Raw genomic sequence first — 19,697 nt, 5'->3', positions numbered from 1 at the left:
GACCTCACCCTCCGTGGGGAGTGGGGGGGTGGAAGAAGGGGTTGGAGGGCATGGGAGGATAGGAGGGAGGGGGAACTGGTATCGATAAGTAAAATAAAAAATAAATTTTTAAAAAAATGTTTAACCTCAAAAAAAAGAGAGAGAGAAAAGAAGAGAAAGAGACAGAGAGAGAGAGAGAGAGAGAAAGGCCAGACTGAGAAGCCCCTATCTAGAGACAGTTCCTCAGTCCGGTCTCCTTCAACTGGTATCAGGTTTGTCTCTATGTACTGCACAGACCCCATGCAAACTTCAGAAGACTCTGAGAGCACACACGCTCCAGGGAGGAGAGGGGTGCCGAGGTTTCCCCGGCAGCGCGTGGATAATGCTTGCTTGCTTCCTGAATTTGCCGTTCAAGATTTTCTAGTATGTTCAGGTGTTTTTCAGAGGGGGGTGGGGGGCGTCAAATACTGTAAAACCCACATACAATTTCTTAAGATCTTATGTTTTTTTCTTTCTTTTTTAAAATTTATTTTATGTGTAAAAGTGTCAGATCACCTGGAACTGGATCTACAGACAGTTGTGAGCTGCCATGTGGTTGCTGGGAATTGAACCCAGGTCCTCTGGAAGAGAAGCCAATGATCTTAACCACTGAGCCATCTCTCCAACCCCAGATCTTATGTCTTAAAGATGCTCCACTTAAAATATATTTGTTTTGTCATTTCTTTAAAGTATTCAAATTATCATCCATTTGGTGCCAGTCCATGCTTGCTTATTGGTGGCTTCCAAATGTCCAGTCCTGTCAGTTGTCAAGGTATTTTCTCTTTAAATCATTATCTTGCAGCCAGGTGTGGTGGTACATGACTTTAGCCTCAGTACTCAGGAGGCAGAGGCAAGTGGATCTCTGTGAGTTCAGAGGCCAGTCTGGTCTATAGAGAGAGTTCCAGGACAACCAGGGCTGATGGAGAAACCCTGCCTATAAAAAAAAAAAAAAAAAATCATTATCTTGCTCTCAGCGTAATCTATTCCACAAAGCTCTGGATGATAGGGAGAAGGGTACATTTTATCCTAGACCTTCATTTGATCACGATTTTTACTTAGTAAATCCTATATTGCGCTATAACTGTTCTTTTGGCAGCTGGTTTAATTTGTTCTTTTAAGCTCTTTTGTCTCGGTTATCACCACTGGTATTTTGTTCCTGGACACATAATGTGGCTTTGTTTCTCACAATGCAAGTGTATTTATACAAGTTTTAGGCGAGTTTGCTTAGCATGATAAATAGTGTCATGGTTTGGATGGCTCTAAAGTGTTCCCTGAAGGCCCAGATGTGAAATGTTTGTTCTCTGGTCTGTGGCTCTTTGGGAAGATGGAAGACCTTGGTTGGAAGGAGCTAGGTCACTAAGCACTGTGCTCAAGGGGATCCTAGGACCTTGGTCCCTTCTTTCTGCTTGCTGGACTTGGGAAAGTGAACAAGCCTACTTGCTATGCTATGTATGGACATATTCTGATACTGAAACCACAGACTACCATGGACTACTGTAGTTAGTGTTTTTTGGTGGTTTGGTTTTTTTGTTTGTTTTTTCTTTTTAACTCTTTACTCTTAGCTTTTTTTGGGGGGACCCACCACCCAGTTCCCAAATAATCACACAGAGTCTTATGCGTCCAGCCTTAGCTTGGCTTGTTTCTTGTCAGCTTTTCTTAACTTAAATTACCCTGTCTGCCTTTTGCCTCAGGGCTTTTATCTTTCTCTATTCTTTATACTTTCTTTGTTTCTTACTCTGTGGCTTGCTGTGTAGCCGGTTGCTGGCCCATGATGTCCTCCTGTCCCTCTCCCTTTCTGGCTGCTTGATCTTCTCCTCCCAGATTTCTCCTCCTATTTATTCTTTCTGCCTGCCAGCCCCTCCTGTCTTTTCTCCTGCCTATTTGGCTGTTCAGCTCTTTATTAGACCAATCAGGTGTTTTAGACAGGCAAAGTAACACAGCTTTACAGAGTTAAACAAATGCAACATAAAAGAATACAGTACACCTTTGTGTCATTCTAACACATCTTGAAATAATATTCTGCAACATGACTATAAACTCTAAAGTCATCAGCCCAAATACACCTGCCTTCCTGATAAGTCATTATCGCAGGATAATTATTATTTGACAAAAATTAGTATTTCTGTCACATTACAGAAAGCTGAGGGACAAAACCAGTGATTACACTTTATTGTGAGAACTGTATCTGTTACACCTAGCCCATCATGTGCCGTGAGGAAGGAGAGAGGTAACACTTTTATGGGTTCCATAAGTCACCACATATGTGGGTCACTGATCGATCAGGGCTGCAGGACAAGGACTCAGGAGCCTTGTTTCTCCTGACAGCCCCAAGCAGGGGCAGAAGTGAGGGCTATAAACATAAAATTCACAAACTTATAATTTTCACCAATTGGGACTTAGAGACTAGAGGCTTCTTGAATGTTCCATCATTGTCAAGAGGCATACAAAGCACACGCCTTTTAGTCCAACCAATCAGATTCATTTGTTCCTTCTGTTGTTAGGAGCAGAGGATGTTTCTAGAGAACTAAAGATGTATAACAGCTATTTCAATGGTTTAGGGAGGAGGTTGATCGGCCATTGGGAAGTTCTCAACTCCCATAGGACTTGGGAACCTTATTTCACCCTGCATGTAAAATGGAGTCTGAAGTCAAAATGGCAATACTCAGGCCAAGGCGTTTTTTGCCTGCTCCCATCAGTATCTACGAGCTTGGATTGAACATGGTCATTTGTCAACTTCCTTTATCTTTGGTCTCTTTATACACAATCCTTTAGAATCATCTTTTTCTCTGCATAAACTCCTTAAACACACACACACTATTTTAAAAGCTACTCATTCTTTGTCTTAGTTTGGGTTTTATTGCTGTGAAGAGACACCATGACCACAGCCACTCTTATAAAGAAAACATTTCACTGGGGTGTATCGCGGTAAATAAGGATCAGGATAAACAAATAGGCCGAATAGATGTTTATTCAGGGAGAAATAACTTACAACCTAGACAGATGAACACCAGGAAATTCAACCCGATCCTCTCCTGTCCGAGTCACGCCAGAAAGAGAGCGCCTTCCCTGGCCCCCTCCAACCTCCTTCCACAGGTCACTCGGCCCATGGCTCCACCCCCCAATGGGTGTGGTCAGTGCCAGAGAAGGACTATCTCACTACAGGGGTGGCTCATTTACAGTTTCAGAGGTTCAGTCCATGATCATCATGGTGGGGAGCATGGCGGCAGGCAGGCAGATGTGATGCTGGAGCTGAGAATCCTACATTTTGCAGGCAACTGGAAGTCTGCTGAGACACTCAGCAGTATCCTGAGCTTAGGAAACCTCAAAGCCCACCCCCACAGTGACACACTGCCTCCAACAAGGCCATACGGTGCCACGCCCTATGAAATTATGGGGCCAATTACATTCAAACTGCCACACTTTTCTTCTCTTAAAACTTGCCTGTCCCCCAGTAACTACACGCGTGAAACTGGATAAATGAATGTCCACTGGGTGGTAACAGCACCAAGGCAGAGAAGAATGGCCTTTGTGTTCAGGGGCTACCAGACTCTACTGTGTAGGTAGCAAGCTGTGGGGACATTCCCAGGGATGACCACAGCAGACACAGTCTCTGAAGTAAAGGTGAATGGCTTACTAAGGAGAATTTGGGGAAGAGGTTTCCATCTGTGCTAGTTGTTCGGAAGCTGCCAGGCCTTTGTTGAGGACCTTCTTTTTTTCTCTGAATGAAGCAAAGACTAGGTACAGTAGCCAGTGTGGTTAAGTGAAATACTTACAAATGTCGGGCAGATTCACAGCACTTAACTGTGCATGTTAGAGGGACCCTGTGTGCAGGGACTAGCCCTAAGGTGTCAGGGTTATCTGTTATGAGTTGCTTAGTGATTGCTTTGGGTTGGCTATTGTCCTGTTGGTTGTAATTTACCTCAGAACTTGCTTTTCCCTGCCAACTGGTAATCCCTGAAAGCAGCCTATTTTCTGGTTACAAAAATATTTATATTTTAGCACATATTACTTCCTAACTTAATGCTGACAAAATCAGAATGTAGACACAAGATGAAAAACAAATGACCTAAAATTTCTTAAACATAAGGTGATTACTATTAACATTTCTGATATTGGTTTTCCCGACTTTTTGTTCTCTTTATCCTTGTGCGATAAATATATTTTTAAAATGTGAGTTTAAGGGGGCTAAAGAGATGGCTCAGTGGTTAAGAGGACTTGCTGCTTTCCCAGAGGACATAAATTCAGTTCCCTGCACTCACGTCAGGTTCTTGCACCCTCCTGTAACTCCAGCTCCAGGGGACCTAGCACCCTCCTTTGGCCTTCAGGGACACCCACACACATAGACACAAATAAATCTAAAAAGATGAAACTAAAGCTAACTTACTCTGCAAACTTTCTGATTTGAGCCTATGACATGGCCTGTTTTCATACGGGAAAGCACAGGCATCATGAGGAGGTGCTACAACCTCCTTAACTCACAAGCGTTTTTATGGTTTATCAGTTTATGATTTTTCGATAATATTGCTATGAACAGTTTTGGATAAGGATTGTGTTTCCCTTGTTATGATTATAGGGATTCTTTTAAAGCTAGAGTGTGGCAGAGAAGAGTCAGAGGGAAGCCTCCCGGTTCTCAAAGAAATTTGCATAGTTATTTTTTGTATGTTTTAATTTTTTTAAATATTTTTCTTATTTAACATATCAATCCCAGTTCCCTCTCCCTCCCATCCTTCCTTTCCCCCCACACACACTCCACATCCCATCCCCCATCCACTCCCCAGAGAGGGTAAGGACTTCCAGGAGGGATCCTCAAAAACTGTCAAGTCATTTGAGGTAGGGTCTAGGCCCTCCCTCCTGTCCCTAGGCTAAGGGAGTATCCCTCCATGGGGAATGGGCTCCCAAAGTCTTTTTGTGCACCAGGGATACATCCTGGTTCCGCTGTTAGAGGTCCCATAGACTGCATAGTTCTCCTGAGACCCACATTCAGAGGGCCTGGTTTGGTCCTGTGCTGGTTTCCCAGCTGCCAGACTGGAGTCCATGAGCTCCCCCTTGTTCAGGTCAGCTGTTTCTATGGGTTTCTGAAGGCTGTTCTTGACCCCTTTGCTCATCACTTCTCCCTCTCTACAGCTGGATTCCAGGAGTTCAGCTAGTGTTTAGCTGTGGGTGTCTGCTTCTGCTTCCATCAGCTACTAGATGAGGGCTCTAGGATAGCATATAAGGTAGTCATCAATCTCATTTAAGTAGCCTCTCCACTATTGCTTAGATTGTCAGTTGGGGTCATCCTTGTAGATCTCTGGACATTTCCCTAGTGCCAGATTTCTCTTTAAAATGTTTGCATAGTTTTACTTCCACCCACGGAACACTTAACAGCAAGAGAGCAACAGGGCATGGTGAAACACCCCGAGCGTCACTTGTTCAAATGCCAGCGGGTTGTTCTTAGGGATACTGTGGTTTGTTTGCACTGTGCAGGGAGCACCAGGTGAAGGGAGAACTTGTTACTTTTTATTTTATTTTATTTTTTAACAATTCTGTGCTCCTTACAAGTGGCTTCTGTACCTGACTTAAGCTGATGTGCACTTTCTGGATCCTTCATTCCTTCGGGCTCCCCACTTGGTGATACTCCTCGCTGTGACTCTGCTGGGTACTGGCTTTCTGCCAAGACCCAGGGTGCCTCACCCTAAGTCCCAGAAGTTTCTCTGGCTCCTCCCTTTCTGCACCACCAATAGGAGGAAGGGGAGTGTCAGCAGAGCAATGCTGCCCCTAGTCTGTGTGTTCTGACCCGGATTCTGAAGAGCTCATGAAGTTGACCCAGGCAAAGGACTTACCCCTCTTCTGGTGACAAAGTGCCACTCCAAGAGAGGCAAAACCAGGCAACACATTGGATAAGATGAGGTGCCTTTAATTGGGATGAGCCCTGTTGGGGTGCTTCCTGGCTGAGCCTCCATAATCCCACTGGCAAGAGCAGCGGCATCCTGATTGTTCCAGAAACTCCTAAATCTGAATGGTCTAGACCTTCAATTATCATTGTGCCTCCACCCGGTTCTCATTAAATTCAACTGCAGGAGGCACCCCATTTTTCCACCCCCAGAGGAACTTGCTGTGTGTCACGGCAGAAGGGACGAAGCGGCTTCCAATCCAGGTTCACTTGGCTCCCAATTCCACACTTACAACACTTTTGGGCTTGCTTAAGGGAAATTTCCTTGCCCCAGAGATCTACAAGAAGCAGGAACTTTTGAGCGACTTTTCTTTAAGACCCAAAATAGAAGTATGTCACCAACTGTGAGGTCCCTGCTAGGTGACCTTGTTAGATGGGCACCAAGGACGGACTTTGCTTCCCGCACACACAGGATGGTAGGCAGCTGCTCTCCTCATGTGTGTTTTACAGAGCCATAGAGAACAATCCTTCTGCTGCCAGTAATTTTCTTTCCAAAGCTTGGAACACCACATGCTCTTCAGAGACAGCAAAGCTTCCAATGGGAAGGAGCCCTTTTTGGCTGCCCCACCCATCTGCTGTTCAATTTTGTTTATTTGCCTTGGCAAAACATAAAGATTGATTTTGGAAATAAATAAGCAAAATATTTTACTGAACCAAAAGAACTCAGTACCTAGCCATCTGAAAACATTTTTTGTTTAAACATTGCTACAGTGAAAACTCACACACACACACACACACACACACACACACACACACACACACATATACATATACATACATACATACATACATACACACACAAATACATACATACTCATGATCAATAGGCAGCTATAGGATCTGAGAGATGGCTTTGTGCTTAAGAGCATTTGGTACTCTTGCAAAGGAGGTGGATTCAGTTCCCAACATCTACACTGGCCGGTTCACAATCTGTAATTCCAGTTCCAGGGGGTCCAATGCCTTCTGGCCCCCTCGGGCACTGCACAAATGTGGTGCCAATATAGAGAAAGAGGCACACATACAAGTAAAAGATTTTTTTCTTTTGAAGGATGCAACTTTTAAAAGCCGGGTGTGTAATGGTGGCACATGCCAGTAACCCCAGCTACTTGGGAGGAGAATAACAAGTTCTAAGCCGCCTCAAACTGCACAGCAAACTTCAAACTAACCAAAGGACTGGAAATAGCATCTGAATTGCAGGGTTCTCAGACAGCACGTGTGAGGCCCTGGTTTCAAGTTCCACCACTGTCAGTTAAATAAGCAAACAGTAAATAAGTAACTGTAATGACACCTTAGAGTCATTCTGCTTGCAGATTGCTGGGCTGGTTTTAAATGAAAAATTTTTGGGGATGGCATCAGTATCTTGTCAAAGTACTCACAGAAGATTAACAGAGCCTGAGTTGATTCTGGATTCCTGCCCACATGCAGAGAAAACAGGGCCAAAAAGAGACAAAGTAATCTTTGGAGCCCATGCGCACAGGTAGACAGGACACCAGAGTCTAATGTCCTATATTACAAGCCGAGTCCTTTCCCGGGAACACGTCAGCATGGAGCCAGGTGGTTCCCCTGTCTGAAATCTCACGCTTCCTGTTTCCTTACCTATCATGAAATGCACACCTTAAGCAAGACTTCCATGAAGAAAGTATAAACATCTATGAAGTTTTTATCGATACAGAAACATTGCAGTCACCCACAGGCAGCTGCTCTTCTAACATGGTTGGCTCCCCTATGCTGGGACTTCCTACAAATGGAATCACACATACGTAGTTTTCCATTAAGACTTCCTGGAGTTGACATAAGGACTTCCATTCATCCTATCCATGTTGCACACATATCAGCCATCTATTCATTTTTTTGGCTTCTAATAGTGTTCCATTTTGTAACCCTCTACTGCTTTCACCTGGGTTTTCATTTCGGGTATACGAGCCTTTTCTTTAGTTGATGACAATTATGTCCAGTTTTTAGCCAAGTAAAGTTGCTAAGAACATTCTTGCACAAGTCTTTTTGAGGACACATGTCTTCATTTCTCTTGAGTAAATAGTGGAGGTGGAGTAAACAATTCATTGTGTAAGACAGTTGTTCCTTTTTACACACACACACACACACACACACACCCAATGTAGGAGACATCCCTTAGCTGCCATTAGATGGTACTGGTATCTTGTTTTGGTTTTATTTTGTATTTCCTTTGGTAACTGATGAATTTGAGCAATCATGGTGAAGCTGTAATGTGATTCATCAGACCATTTTAAAACCGGGTTTTTTTTTATGATTGACTTGCAGGTACTCTTTATATGCCTTTATAATAGTATACATTATATGTAAACACATTGGGGGAGGTGTGTGTGTGTGTGTGTGTGTGTGTGTGTGTGTACGTGTGTGTGCATGCACTCTTTTCTCTCCTTAGGGAAGTGGAGATACTCCATTTTCTTACCCAAAATGATGCCAAGAACTCTGCTGGCTTGGTGCCTACGATTGTCCTAGAACAGAGTAGGAGCTGAATAAACCCTCAAACAGTCAATGTTGGAACAGAAGAACTAACTGACTTTTAGTCCTGGTAATTTAAACACAGAAATCCTGGTTTAACAACACAGCATAAATGGAAAAAGGAGATGCTAATGTTCTCCTTGAATTATGAAGTGACTGATGCACCCTTTAGTGCAACCCTATCTAGTGTGCTGGGAGTGTCTACCACCTCCAGGTTCTGATGATATTTTTCTGATGGGGAGTCAGAGTATCCGCTTTTGAAGACTTAGGTAGTTAACCTGGCTGATACCCTCTCTCACAGTGGACCTTGAGCCACATTCTTCTTCAGATCTTCAGACACATGGTTATGCTTGTTTCTGCCAACTGCCCCATGGAGGAGGCCTGCTCCCTCTGGGGTATCCTGCCATTCATTCTTGATCCCTCCAAGGGTCTTGGAGGTCCTATCTGCAGCTTCTCATGGGGGTCTACAGTGAATACTAGCCAGCAGCACCCATATTTGGATGGCTTTTTGGCATTGCCAGAACATATTCACTTCCTTATCCATGTCAACCCAAAGACAGCTCTAGCTATAACCCGCTTTGGCTTTTTAGTGTCTAAAGGGAGATACAGAAAAGAGATGATTTGATTTGCTCTGCTCTCCCATCCATGTAGCCCAGAGTTTTCTCAGAAAGATGGCTAAGTGGGTAAAGAGCTTGGTGTGCAACTTCAGGACCAGAGTTGGGATCCCCAGCAACAATATGAAAAGCTGGATGCCCCTTGCCCAAGGCTCAGGGAACACTGAGAAGAGGAAGCAGGAAGAATGCAAACCTGGAGGGTTGGGAGGAGAAATATGTTCTTTTAGACATGGCTATTGCACTTATGAACTCTTACCTGCACAAGATGACGGCAGCCAAGATGGGGACAGGAAGGAGGGAAGGGCCCATAAGGCTCAACCCTTTACTGAGGAGCAATTGGCTGTTGACAGCTGCTATGGGAGAAGAATCTGTAGGAAGTTTTCCATCCGGACTGCCAGCTCCCAAATAACCACACAGAGACTTAATGTTAATTATAAGTGCTCAGTGGATAACTTAGGTTTGTTTCCAACTAGCTCTTACAACTTAAATTAACCCATATTTCTCATCTATCTTCTGCTACTTGGAGGTACTTTTTTTTCAGCAAGGCATGTGCGTCTTGCTTCTCTCCACATCTCCTGGTGACTCCTCGTGACTCCCTCTTTTCCACACTCTTTTTGTCCCCAAGTCACACCTAACCTCTACCTGTCTAGCTATTGACCATTTGGCCCTTTATTAGATCAGTGAGAGCAACAAATATTCACAGAGTACAAAAAGATTGTTCCATAGCAAGAAGCATTCTCCTTTGGGGCTGTGGACACTCATCATGCTCCATTGGATGGCCCCATACCATGTATTATATGGGCAGTGGGCTATGAAAGAAAGAAAGGAAGGGATGATGGAAGGAAGGAGGGATGGAGGAATGGAGGGAGAGAGAGAGGGAGGGGGAGGGAAGGAAGGAGGGAGGGGAGGAGGGCTGGAGGGAAGGAGAGAGGGAGGGGGAGGGAAGGAAGGAGGGAGGGGAGGAGGGGTGGAGGGAAGGAGGGAAGGAAGGAGGGAGGGGAGGAGGGCTGGAGGGAAGGAGGGAGGGAAGGGAGGAGAGGTGTGCTTGGCGGAATTAAGGGGATTTGGAGGAGGGAAATGGGGTGGATATGATATTTAACTGCATATATATATATATATATATATATATATATATGATTTCTGAAAGAGTAAATAAAATAGACACATGAAAGAGACAAAGTAGAGAAAACAGAGACAGAGAAAGAGAAAGACACACACACAGAGAAAGAGACAGAGAGAATAGATTTTTACAATTCAGAAATTACTACATCACAGACATATATGGGTAGTCCCAAATCTGTTGTTTTGCCTATAGTTTCTTTCTCGCCTGAATAACAGGTTATATTGTATGAATGCTCACCCCAAACCATGGTTACTGTATTATTTAACCTTTCACTATTAATTAGATATTTTACCTTCCAATCAGAATTTACATGAAGATCTGGTAGACCTAGCTAGACTGTTACTGTAACAATAATGCAGGTGTGTGGTATATGAATTGGCCTCCATGCCTCATAACTGGTACATTTTAATTTCTGTTGGGGACTTGAAAGGTTACCATGTTCACATGTTGGCCCTGGGAATGCAGAAGAAACTTCCATGGAATCAGAGCTAGACAGACTACTTGAATAGTCTAAAAAGGGCATGGAGGTTATTCTTAAGGCAGAGTTTGTAGAGACAAACTAGTAACATTAATGGCTGTTACTCTATTTACCAGTTCTAGGTGGGAAAGACCAGAGACATAATTCTATTAGTTATGTAGAAGATAGTATTCTATGAGTTAATGTGATATTACATAGTACTTTAAATTAATGATTTTGTGGAAGCAAAAATTCTCCTGGCTTATGTGTAGATAAATGAATGGGATTTAAAAAAAAGTTCACACACTAAGGGATGAGGGTGGGACTTTTTCAAATATGTTTCATAGAAACTGTTACATACCTCAGCTCTGCCATTTTAAGTTAAAATGAATATATATGCTCTGTGTAAAGCAAAGGCATTTTATTAATCAGGTATTATGCTCAATCTTATCTTCTTTCATAGGACCAGCAGAAATCCACCAATGTGGTCTACCAGGCTCATCATGTGAGCAGGAATAAGAGAGGACAGGTGGTTGGGACCAGGGGAGGATTCCGAGGATGTACCGTGTGGCTAACAGGTATACACGAGCGCGTGCATACACACACACACACACACACACACACACACACACACACACACTTTTCCAGGTACCATTTTAAGATAGAAAATTGGTGTTTGACATGATTTTAAGGAACCCGGTGTGACATATTACACCTAGTAAATGTTTATTTGAGGCTTAACGAAGTGGACTGAAGAGCTGTGTAGATGCCTGGCTGTCAGTCATCACTCTGCTATCCACAAGAGCCAGAGTCTGATGGGCTGTGGGAGGTTACTAGCTAACAGTTACTATTCTTTGGTAGCACAAGATGAGACAAGCCAATAACACCACCTTCTTTTAGCTCTAAGGAGCTGCTCATATTCACCCCTAAACCCATTTCCTGCCATGACAAAACGGCTTTTCCCAATTCAACCATTGGTATTTGGCAGTCTGTCAGGTTACGGATGTTTTAAGCTAGTGTTCTGATATCTTACCGTTCTGGGGGCCTGTTCCACTAGCAAACCGAATCTGTATGAGAAGAATAGCTAGAACTCTCACCATGGCTGAGGGTTGTCTTCTGCCTGAAGAAACAACTTGCTGTCATTGAGATGACCCAGTGAATGTCCCCTTTCTTGCCCTTTTCAAAAGTACACATGTCCCAAAGTTAGAGATTAGTGACAAACTTGCAATTAGGCCTGAAAAACCCCTACCACCCTATGTCTGAGTTCTTACATAGATGGATGGATGGATGGATGGATGGATGGATGGATGGATGGATGGATGGATGACATAGCCAGGCTTCAGAAAGTGACAGGTTTCAGATCGAGAAAGCCAGGTTCACTTCATAGACAGGACTTTCCAAAAAGGGAAGAAATTAGAGACAAAAACATGTTTGTTCAGGCTGTGAGAGAGGCATGTGTGCTCATTTCTGCTCACACAGGCAAAGTCTAACCAAGAATGTGGATGGAGCTGCAAGACCTCCCTGAATTTCTCCTATTTGCTGAATTTCTTCTAGTTGCTGTTTGCTTGCACTGTGTTTGGTTTGTGAGACAGGATGTCACTATGAAGCCTGGGCTGGCCCAGAATTCATGATTCCCCTGCTTTAGCCTTTCAGTGTAGGGTTAATGGGCTTTGATACACACCCAGGGGTTTGTTTTGTTTAGTTTCCTTGATGTTCTTGAATTTTCCTGGTCCCTATGGTTCTCTGGTTTCCTTCACAGCTGGTTTTTGCATCAAAACAACATCATCTGCCCTCTAATGTGAGGTCAGACAATGGGCATGGAGCCCCAGGCACCAACATGATGGATGTGCCTATTGTCCCACCTGTGGTGTTCCCCCTGCTCACTCTGGGTAGTAGCAGGAACATCTGTAATCCCAAGGCTCCTCACCTGCTCTCTGCTTGCCTTCCCCAGCTGTTTACCAGGGAAGCACATCTGTGTTGAGACAGACAATGAAGTTCTTGTTCTCTTATGTGCACCCCCTTGAGAAGGAAAAAGAAAAGAAAAAAGAAAATAGAACTGGTAGGCAGGATAGGTGGAAATGTAAAGGGTTTATTTCCTCTGATTTTTCTTCTCTGGGCTTCAGAGGTTCAAGATCAGCCATGTAGACCAGTCCACCCACATCTGCTATGTGACTTTGCATGGGTCATTTAAGCTCTCTGAGTCCCAATATCCCTGTCTATAAGGTGCTAATGTATGGCTGTTATAGGCGGAGCTAAATGAAATAAAGTATCAGTACTCTGGGCCCAGTGCTTGCCCCTTGCTAGGACATTGTTATTAGGATGTGTTATAGTACACACCCAGTGGCCTGGTCACATGCCTGCTGTGATTGAGGCTAGGCCTTTCCTCTTCAACAGCTGATGCAAATGGGAGGGAATTAAATTTCATTGTTGTGATGCAAGAGAACATACCAGTGAGTCAAGATTCCTACTTTTTTTTACCCACAAACTGGCATAAACTCCAAGAGGAATGTATCACTGACATCTATTCAAAAGGAACGGCAGGGGTTCGGTAGATCCCCAGAACCTTCAGTGGACATTTCTTCTATGCTCCCCTGTCAGAGTCATGAGCGTGACTTTTCAAATGGGACTGCAAACCTGGGGACTATTTATTAACCCCTTGCAGGCTCCCTCCCTCCCTCCCTCTTCATGCTTCTTTTCCCTGAGCTCTGCCCTAGCTTTGCTATGACATTGTCCACACCCTCCCCCCAGGTGCCTGCTCTGTGTTATTTATTGGCTTCCCCTCCCCCTTTTATCCCCCAGTGTTCCCATATCCACAATGAGTTCTGTGAATGGCAGCCTTGTATCTTGGAATATTCTTCATGCTCAAAGATCTTTAGGACAAGTGAACTGTGAGGGTGGACGCTTTCTGGGGTAGGTCAGACCCTGAGCACTTAGATCATTTGTGTCCTCACCCCCACAGTGTTCTCCCTACCTAGAACCTTACAGCGTGGCCTGGTTATACTTATTGTATGCTCGCTGGCACATCTATCTTCACGTAAAGACAAAGTGTCTGTGGATCGGGGTTCGTATGTGCCCAAGAGCTCAGAAACTCTTCAGCCTTGGCCAGCGTGAGCACCTTTGTGTTTTGACACTCTTCTGAAAACTCTCACAGCCGAAGGGCAAGAGATGGGCTCTGATGCCCTGTAGCTATCCAGTGGAATCCACAGGGAGATGGCCTGCCAGTCTTCTGGGTGCCAGCCCCCTCTCCACTAAGTGCTCCCAGAAGAGGTAAGACTCCACAGCTTTGCTTTCTCAAGAGCAGCCAGCACCTCGATTTGTAAGAGCACCTTTGTAATCTTTAAAAATGTTTGCAGGCAAAAGAGCCCACAGTCTACGCCAACAGATCTCCCTCCCTACCTATAAACTCCTGTTGCTCTGAAAAACTTCCAGAATTCAAGATAAATGCAAGAACTCGGGTTTTGTGCTCTTTCCTGATTTTAATGGTTTTTGTTTAAGGCTGGAATACTGTTAAGAGTTATCTCATTGGTTTTCATCTTTTGAAGGGCTTTGGTTTACTGAGACAAGAGTTTCCTGTAGCAGAGGCTAGCCTTGAACTCCTGATTGTCGGGTCTCCACCTCACAAACATGGGTGTTACAGGCTGTGCCTCTGCTCCCGAGCTGATCATTTTTCATCTTATTCTGTTTGTATCTTGTATCTGTTCTAACAGGTCTCTCTGGCGCTGGAAAAACAACCATAAGTTTCGCTTTGGAAGAGTACCTTGTATCCCACTCCATCCCATGTTATTCCCTGGATGGGGACAATGTCCGTCATGGCCTCAACAAGAACCTGGGATTCTCTCCTGGGGACCGCGAAGAGAACATCCGACGGATTGCAGAGGTGGCCAAACTCTTTGCTGACGCCGGCCTGGTCTGCATTACCAGCTTCATTTCTCCGTTCACAAAGGTAAGAGATTTGGCTCAGGGCAGGGGATGGCATGCCCATGTTCTCCCTCCCTCCCTCCCTCCCTCCCTCCCTCCCTCCCTCCCTCCCTCCCTCCCTCCCTCCCTCCCTCCCTCCCTCCCTCAGGTGTGGTCCTCAGTCAGCAGCCTGACTTTCACTTTCCCACCCGGTTTCCCCTCTCCTCACATGTCTCTGTGTTTCCTCTATTTGCTACTGGTTATATAAAGAGAGTTGCCTCATTGCCAGGAGCCGGTGCCCCAGTTAACATGAAGCCTTTATGGGTGACTGTCACCAAGAACATGTGGTCAGACTTGAAAGAGTTGAGCAAGACCTCCACAGCCTGTTATCTCAAGTTGTCAAAACGAAAATGTTTCAGTGGCCCAAACAGGACAGCCCGTTCAAATCGCTGGCTTTTGTGGGTTTAGTGGGGACCACAGTGGCCCAGGGTGTCCTAGCTCTGGTCTGAAGCAGGAGGTTTCTAGCATAGGCTTCCTGTGTTAAGAGCCACAGTCCTGATAACCACGAGCTGCATGTGTTCTGTAGCTGCCAGGGGGGGAATTCTTCCTTGTGTTTACCAGAGTGACTGACAACTCTGGGCTTTCTGGAAGGACTCTGCTGTGCACTGTCTCATGTTACCTCAAGACTGTCAAGCCCAAGAGTACTCGATGTTTTGCGGTGAAGGATCTCATTAGGAAACTTTTTCCTAATCCACTTTCTCTCAGAACAAAATGCCAGACCTGATGAATTTATGAAGACTAGAGGTGTATTTCCTTCATGACTTTGAAAACTTAGGAACCAAAGGGCATCTGATGAGAGCTTCGTACTGCATTTCATGCAAGAAAGAGCAAGAATTAGTTAGACTAATTCAACCCCCCCTTGACCACCTCCCGGATATTTTGCTATGTATATCCCCAGGCCAGCCTCATTCCTAACTCTCTTGCCTCAGCTTCTCAAATCCTGGGATTAAAGCCTGTACCCACCATATCTGTCAGCTTGTTTTTCTTGTTATAGCCACAATCCCTCCCAGATGACCAAGTCTAGTCTCAGTTTCCTCCTAAAGGGCCCACCTCCAAAACCATCAATATACACCCTCAAGGATTAAATTCCCACCACATGGGCTGGGCGGGCCTTTAGTCCCAGCACTCAGGAGACTGAGGCAGGTGAAAAACAAAAACAAACCAAAAAACCCAACACAAGAAGTTTGGGCCACATTCAAATAGTACCAAACATTTCTTTTTTTTTTTTTTTTTGTGAGATAGGGTCTCTAGTAGCTCAGCCTTGGCCTTGAACTCACTTTGTATCCAAATCTATTCTCTATTCTCTCTCTCTCTCTCTCTCTCTCTCTCTCTCTCTCTGTGTGTGTGTGTGTGTGTGTGTGTGTGTGTGTGTTTGGTTTGTTTGTTTGCTTGCTTGGTGTTTTTATTTTTCGGGACAGGGTTTTTCTGTAGCTTTGGAGCCTGTCCTGGAACTCACTCCGTGTAGACCAGGCTGGCCTCAAACTCACAGAGATCCACCTGCCTCTGCCTCCCCAGTGCTGTGATTAAAGGCATGTACCACTGTTGCCCAACACAAGTCTATTCTTGAACCTTCTGATCCTGCTACCTCTTCTGCCCTAGTGCTGGGATTGCGGGCATGCCCCTCCACTCTGGGCTCGCCTTTTACAGCTGTTATTACACACACTGCTTTTCAGGATCGTGAGAATGCCCGCAAAATCCATGAGTTGGCAGGACTACCCTTCTTTGAGATCTTCGTAGATGCTCCTCTAAACATCTGTGAAAGCAGAGACGTGAAAGGACTTTACAAACGGGCTCGAGCTGGAGAGATTAAAGGTATGAGAAATAGCTAGCAGCACCTTTGATGGTTACTCACCCTGCCAGTCTCCTGGTGCTGTCCTTAGAAATCTGTCTGGAGCTACGCACCCTGTGTCACAACTACAGAAGCTCATGCTTGCGAAAGCACAGTGCATTCAGTTCAGAGTGTGTGTGGGTTACTAAAATGTGGGAGATTTATCTTTGAAGAACAGCACCTCGGGCACAAGGAGTGAAGTTCAGAGAAAGAATGCACATGCAACCCAGACTGGATTTAGGAATGGTCTCATTGGGTTTCCTCCTTGCTTTCCTTTAGGATTGCAATCAGCAGTAGGAGGTTTGACTTCTGCCAGGTATCATGGCTAACTTGAGACTCTCCATATTGAAAAATATAGCTGTATACTTTCTTGTCTATAGCAAGAGACCAAGAATGGTGGTTTGAACTTTCCAGTCATAAATCACATTTTCAGTTGACGTATTATTGCAGTGTAGATTATGTTTCATTGCTTGATAACATTCTTCCGGGGGCACAGATATGATTTAGATCTTACTCCCTGCAGGGTTCACAGGCATCGATTCAGATTATGAGAAACCTGAAACTCCAGAGTGTGTGCTGAAGACCAACTTGTCTTCAGTAAGTGAGTGTGTGCAGCAGGTGGTGGAGCTTCTGCAAGAGCAGGTGAGTGTGAATGTGAATGAGTGTGTGTGTGTGTGAGAGAGAGAACCCACGTTTCTTCATTAAAACCCTTCCCTTAGCAGTCTCATTTGTGACTCTCGCCAACTCCATTTCATTGCAGAGCATTGTACCCCACACCACCATCAAGGGCATCCACGAACTCTTTGTGCAAGAAAACAAAGTTGATCAAGTCCGGGCTGAGGCTGAGACCCTCCCGGCATTATCAATCACCAAGGTAAGGGCGTACAGAGTGACCAGAGGGACTCAGGGTTAGTATCTGACATTATGAACTATTATACAACTCCTCTCCAGAACTACCTTTATTTGTATATTCTGCATAGCTCCCCCCCCCCGCCCCGTGTGTGTGTGTGTGTGTGTGTGTGTGTGTGTGTGTGGCTGCATGATTCCACCATGTTTGGGGATCAAACTCAAGTTATCAGGCTTGGTGGCAAGCACTTTTACCCACTGAGCCACCTTGAAGGCTCTACCATTTCTTTTGACCACAACAAATATCCAGTAGAGGTGAGTCTGTGAAGACATTCCCATCCTCTACCCTCCTCTCTGACTGAGAAAGCAACAGCCATATTTGCATAAGACAATTTGCATGGCTCCCCTACACCTGAAATAGAGGCACGGTCCCAGAGATGCAAAATAGCAACCCTGACCTACAACAACATAAGCCTTTCTGCTGTGTGTCTGCTGGTTCTGCTGATACAAGCAAGCCTGTGAAACCTGGGAAAGTGGTATTAGTCCTGGCTGGATGCTACTCTATAGACTCCTTACTGTGAAAAGCATGCTTTTGTGGCTAGAACTGACTGTCACCTCTGCAAAATGACAGTCACCACAGGCAAGAATTAAATAACCAACAGGTCCAAGAGAAGTCTTTTGGGAAAGTTTATAACTAACAACCAGCTCATGTCCACAAGGTGCTCTGTGCATATCCTCTTAAATAAAACTGTCACCAACAATATGTCCTCAGACACCCAGATATGAAATGCAAAGCCATATAGGCGACCAAGGTCAAGTGTGGAAAATATAAGATACAAGATATTCAAGATAAAGTTCTTCCAGAAGCTTCCTCTGTAGATTGTGCCCGTCCCACAGCAGGGAGAGTCCAATCTGAGAAAAGGGGATGGCAGCTTCATTTGTACTGATCTCATTAGCTGGAAGATATGAAACGCAACCCCAGCTACTGACCTGCTTTTAGCATTTTTGTGGATGAGCCTTACTTGCGTATACAAGATGACCAAGTCTCTCTTGCTATCTTTTTATTGTTCATTAGAAATTTGGAGATTTTATGACTGGTTGCTTCGGCTAATTAGGACACCATAAACAACTTACAAACAGAGCTCCTTGGTTCTGTAAACTGATCCCAAGCACCCCAGCACTCTGGACAGACAAGGAAACATGTCCAAAGCAACACAGGATGACAGTCCCAACAACAAAATGGTTTGCAGAGCAGAGAACTCCAGAACCTAAGGAGTGACTCCTCAGGTCACAGGAGTGACAGGAAATGTTTCAGAGCAGTGACCTGTGTGTTGAGTTTTAAAGGACCAACAGACTTTGCAGGTGGCCAAGATGACATAGCCCTCATCCTCTGATGAGCTGGTAGTGCCTGTGGGTTCCGACCATACATTGCCTTGAGTGTTGATAAATTGATCCTAACTAGGGTGGAAAAGGAGCTGGAAGTCCCAGGAGCCAGAGCTTAAGAGATTTTCATACCATGATAACAATGTTGGCCTTTACCATACAGTCAGTGGCTTGCTCAATTAGTCAAATGGCCAGTAGGTACATCTTATGAAAAAGCACAGTCAAACCTTCATGTTGGGATGGGGAGGAAGCAGTGAATTTTTAACTCTGTTGCACATGGTGGGAACAGTTACAGCTGAGCGTATTTAAATAATCTCCATGTGGAATCCTGTGATCACCTGATTGTCCAGGAAAGTCCTGGACGCACACATAGCTGGCCCCTGAATCAGAAGACCATAGAGTTTCAGGTGGGGACACTCAAAACATAGAAGGTTCTTCCCTCTTCCTCTTGCCAGCTGAATAGGGAGGTGTACCCTGGGGCCCAAGAAAGAGAGATGATGGACACGTCCTCTTGTTTCCTGTGTTTTCTAGCTGGATCTGCAGTGGGTACAGGTTCTGAGCGAAGGCTGGGCTACTCCCCTCAAAGGCTTCATGCGGGAGAAGGAGTACTTGCAAGTTATACACTTCGATACTCTGCTGGACGGTATGTTTTATGTTGTCTCTTACTGCTTGTTAAGAGTCTGCACATAGACAGGACTGATAACCCCTGGTTTGCAGATCATACTTCGGACAATATTTAGATTGTTTACAGTGTGTCCCTTCTACTATATGTTTTCATTTTTAGGGATTTTTTTTCATTCTCCAAGGATTTATAATTTAAAACCAAGTTATTGAGAAATGAAGGCTTTACTTGTACATGAAGCCAAAGAAATGTTCTGACTCTGAGCCCTGCTGGTCATATTCTTTGCTGGATCTAATAGTCAGAAGCTCCATTTGGAAGCATCCAGGAGCAGTCAGTCCATCAGTTTACTGACCCATAGGGACCTCCCTTTCTCTAGTCCATATTTCTCCCTTCGCATGGTGTCACAGAGCCTGCTTTCCTTGATGGCTGTGAA

General features: G+C 44.7%; 1 protein-coding gene across 1 annotated transcript in view; it reads left to right on the top strand.

The window, feature by feature from the left end:
• Papss2 (3'-phosphoadenosine 5'-phosphosulfate synthase 2) overlaps window positions 1–19,697 on the top strand; it is a 73,415-nt gene that overhangs the window by 29,940 nt on the left and 23,778 nt on the right. The window contains exons 2-7 of the mRNA XM_051199652.1: window positions 11,092–11,206; window positions 14,336–14,571; window positions 16,259–16,397; window positions 16,937–17,055; window positions 17,174–17,287; window positions 19,174–19,285. Coding sequence (XP_051055609.1) covers window positions 11,092–11,206; window positions 14,336–14,571; window positions 16,259–16,397; window positions 16,937–17,055; window positions 17,174–17,287; window positions 19,174–19,285 — 835 coding nt within the window. The remainder of the gene's footprint in view (window positions 1–11,091; window positions 11,207–14,335; window positions 14,572–16,258; window positions 16,398–16,936; window positions 17,056–17,173; window positions 17,288–19,173; window positions 19,286–19,697) is intronic.

The sequence above is a fragment of the Phodopus roborovskii genome, unplaced genomic scaffold (assembly GCF_943737965.1).
Source record: "Phodopus roborovskii unplaced genomic scaffold, PHOROB, whole genome shotgun sequence".
Lineage (NCBI taxonomy): Eukaryota > Metazoa > Chordata > Mammalia > Rodentia > Cricetidae > Phodopus > Phodopus roborovskii.
Note: the sequence above shows the minus strand (reverse complement) of the source record. Positions and strands in the feature narration are given on the sequence as shown.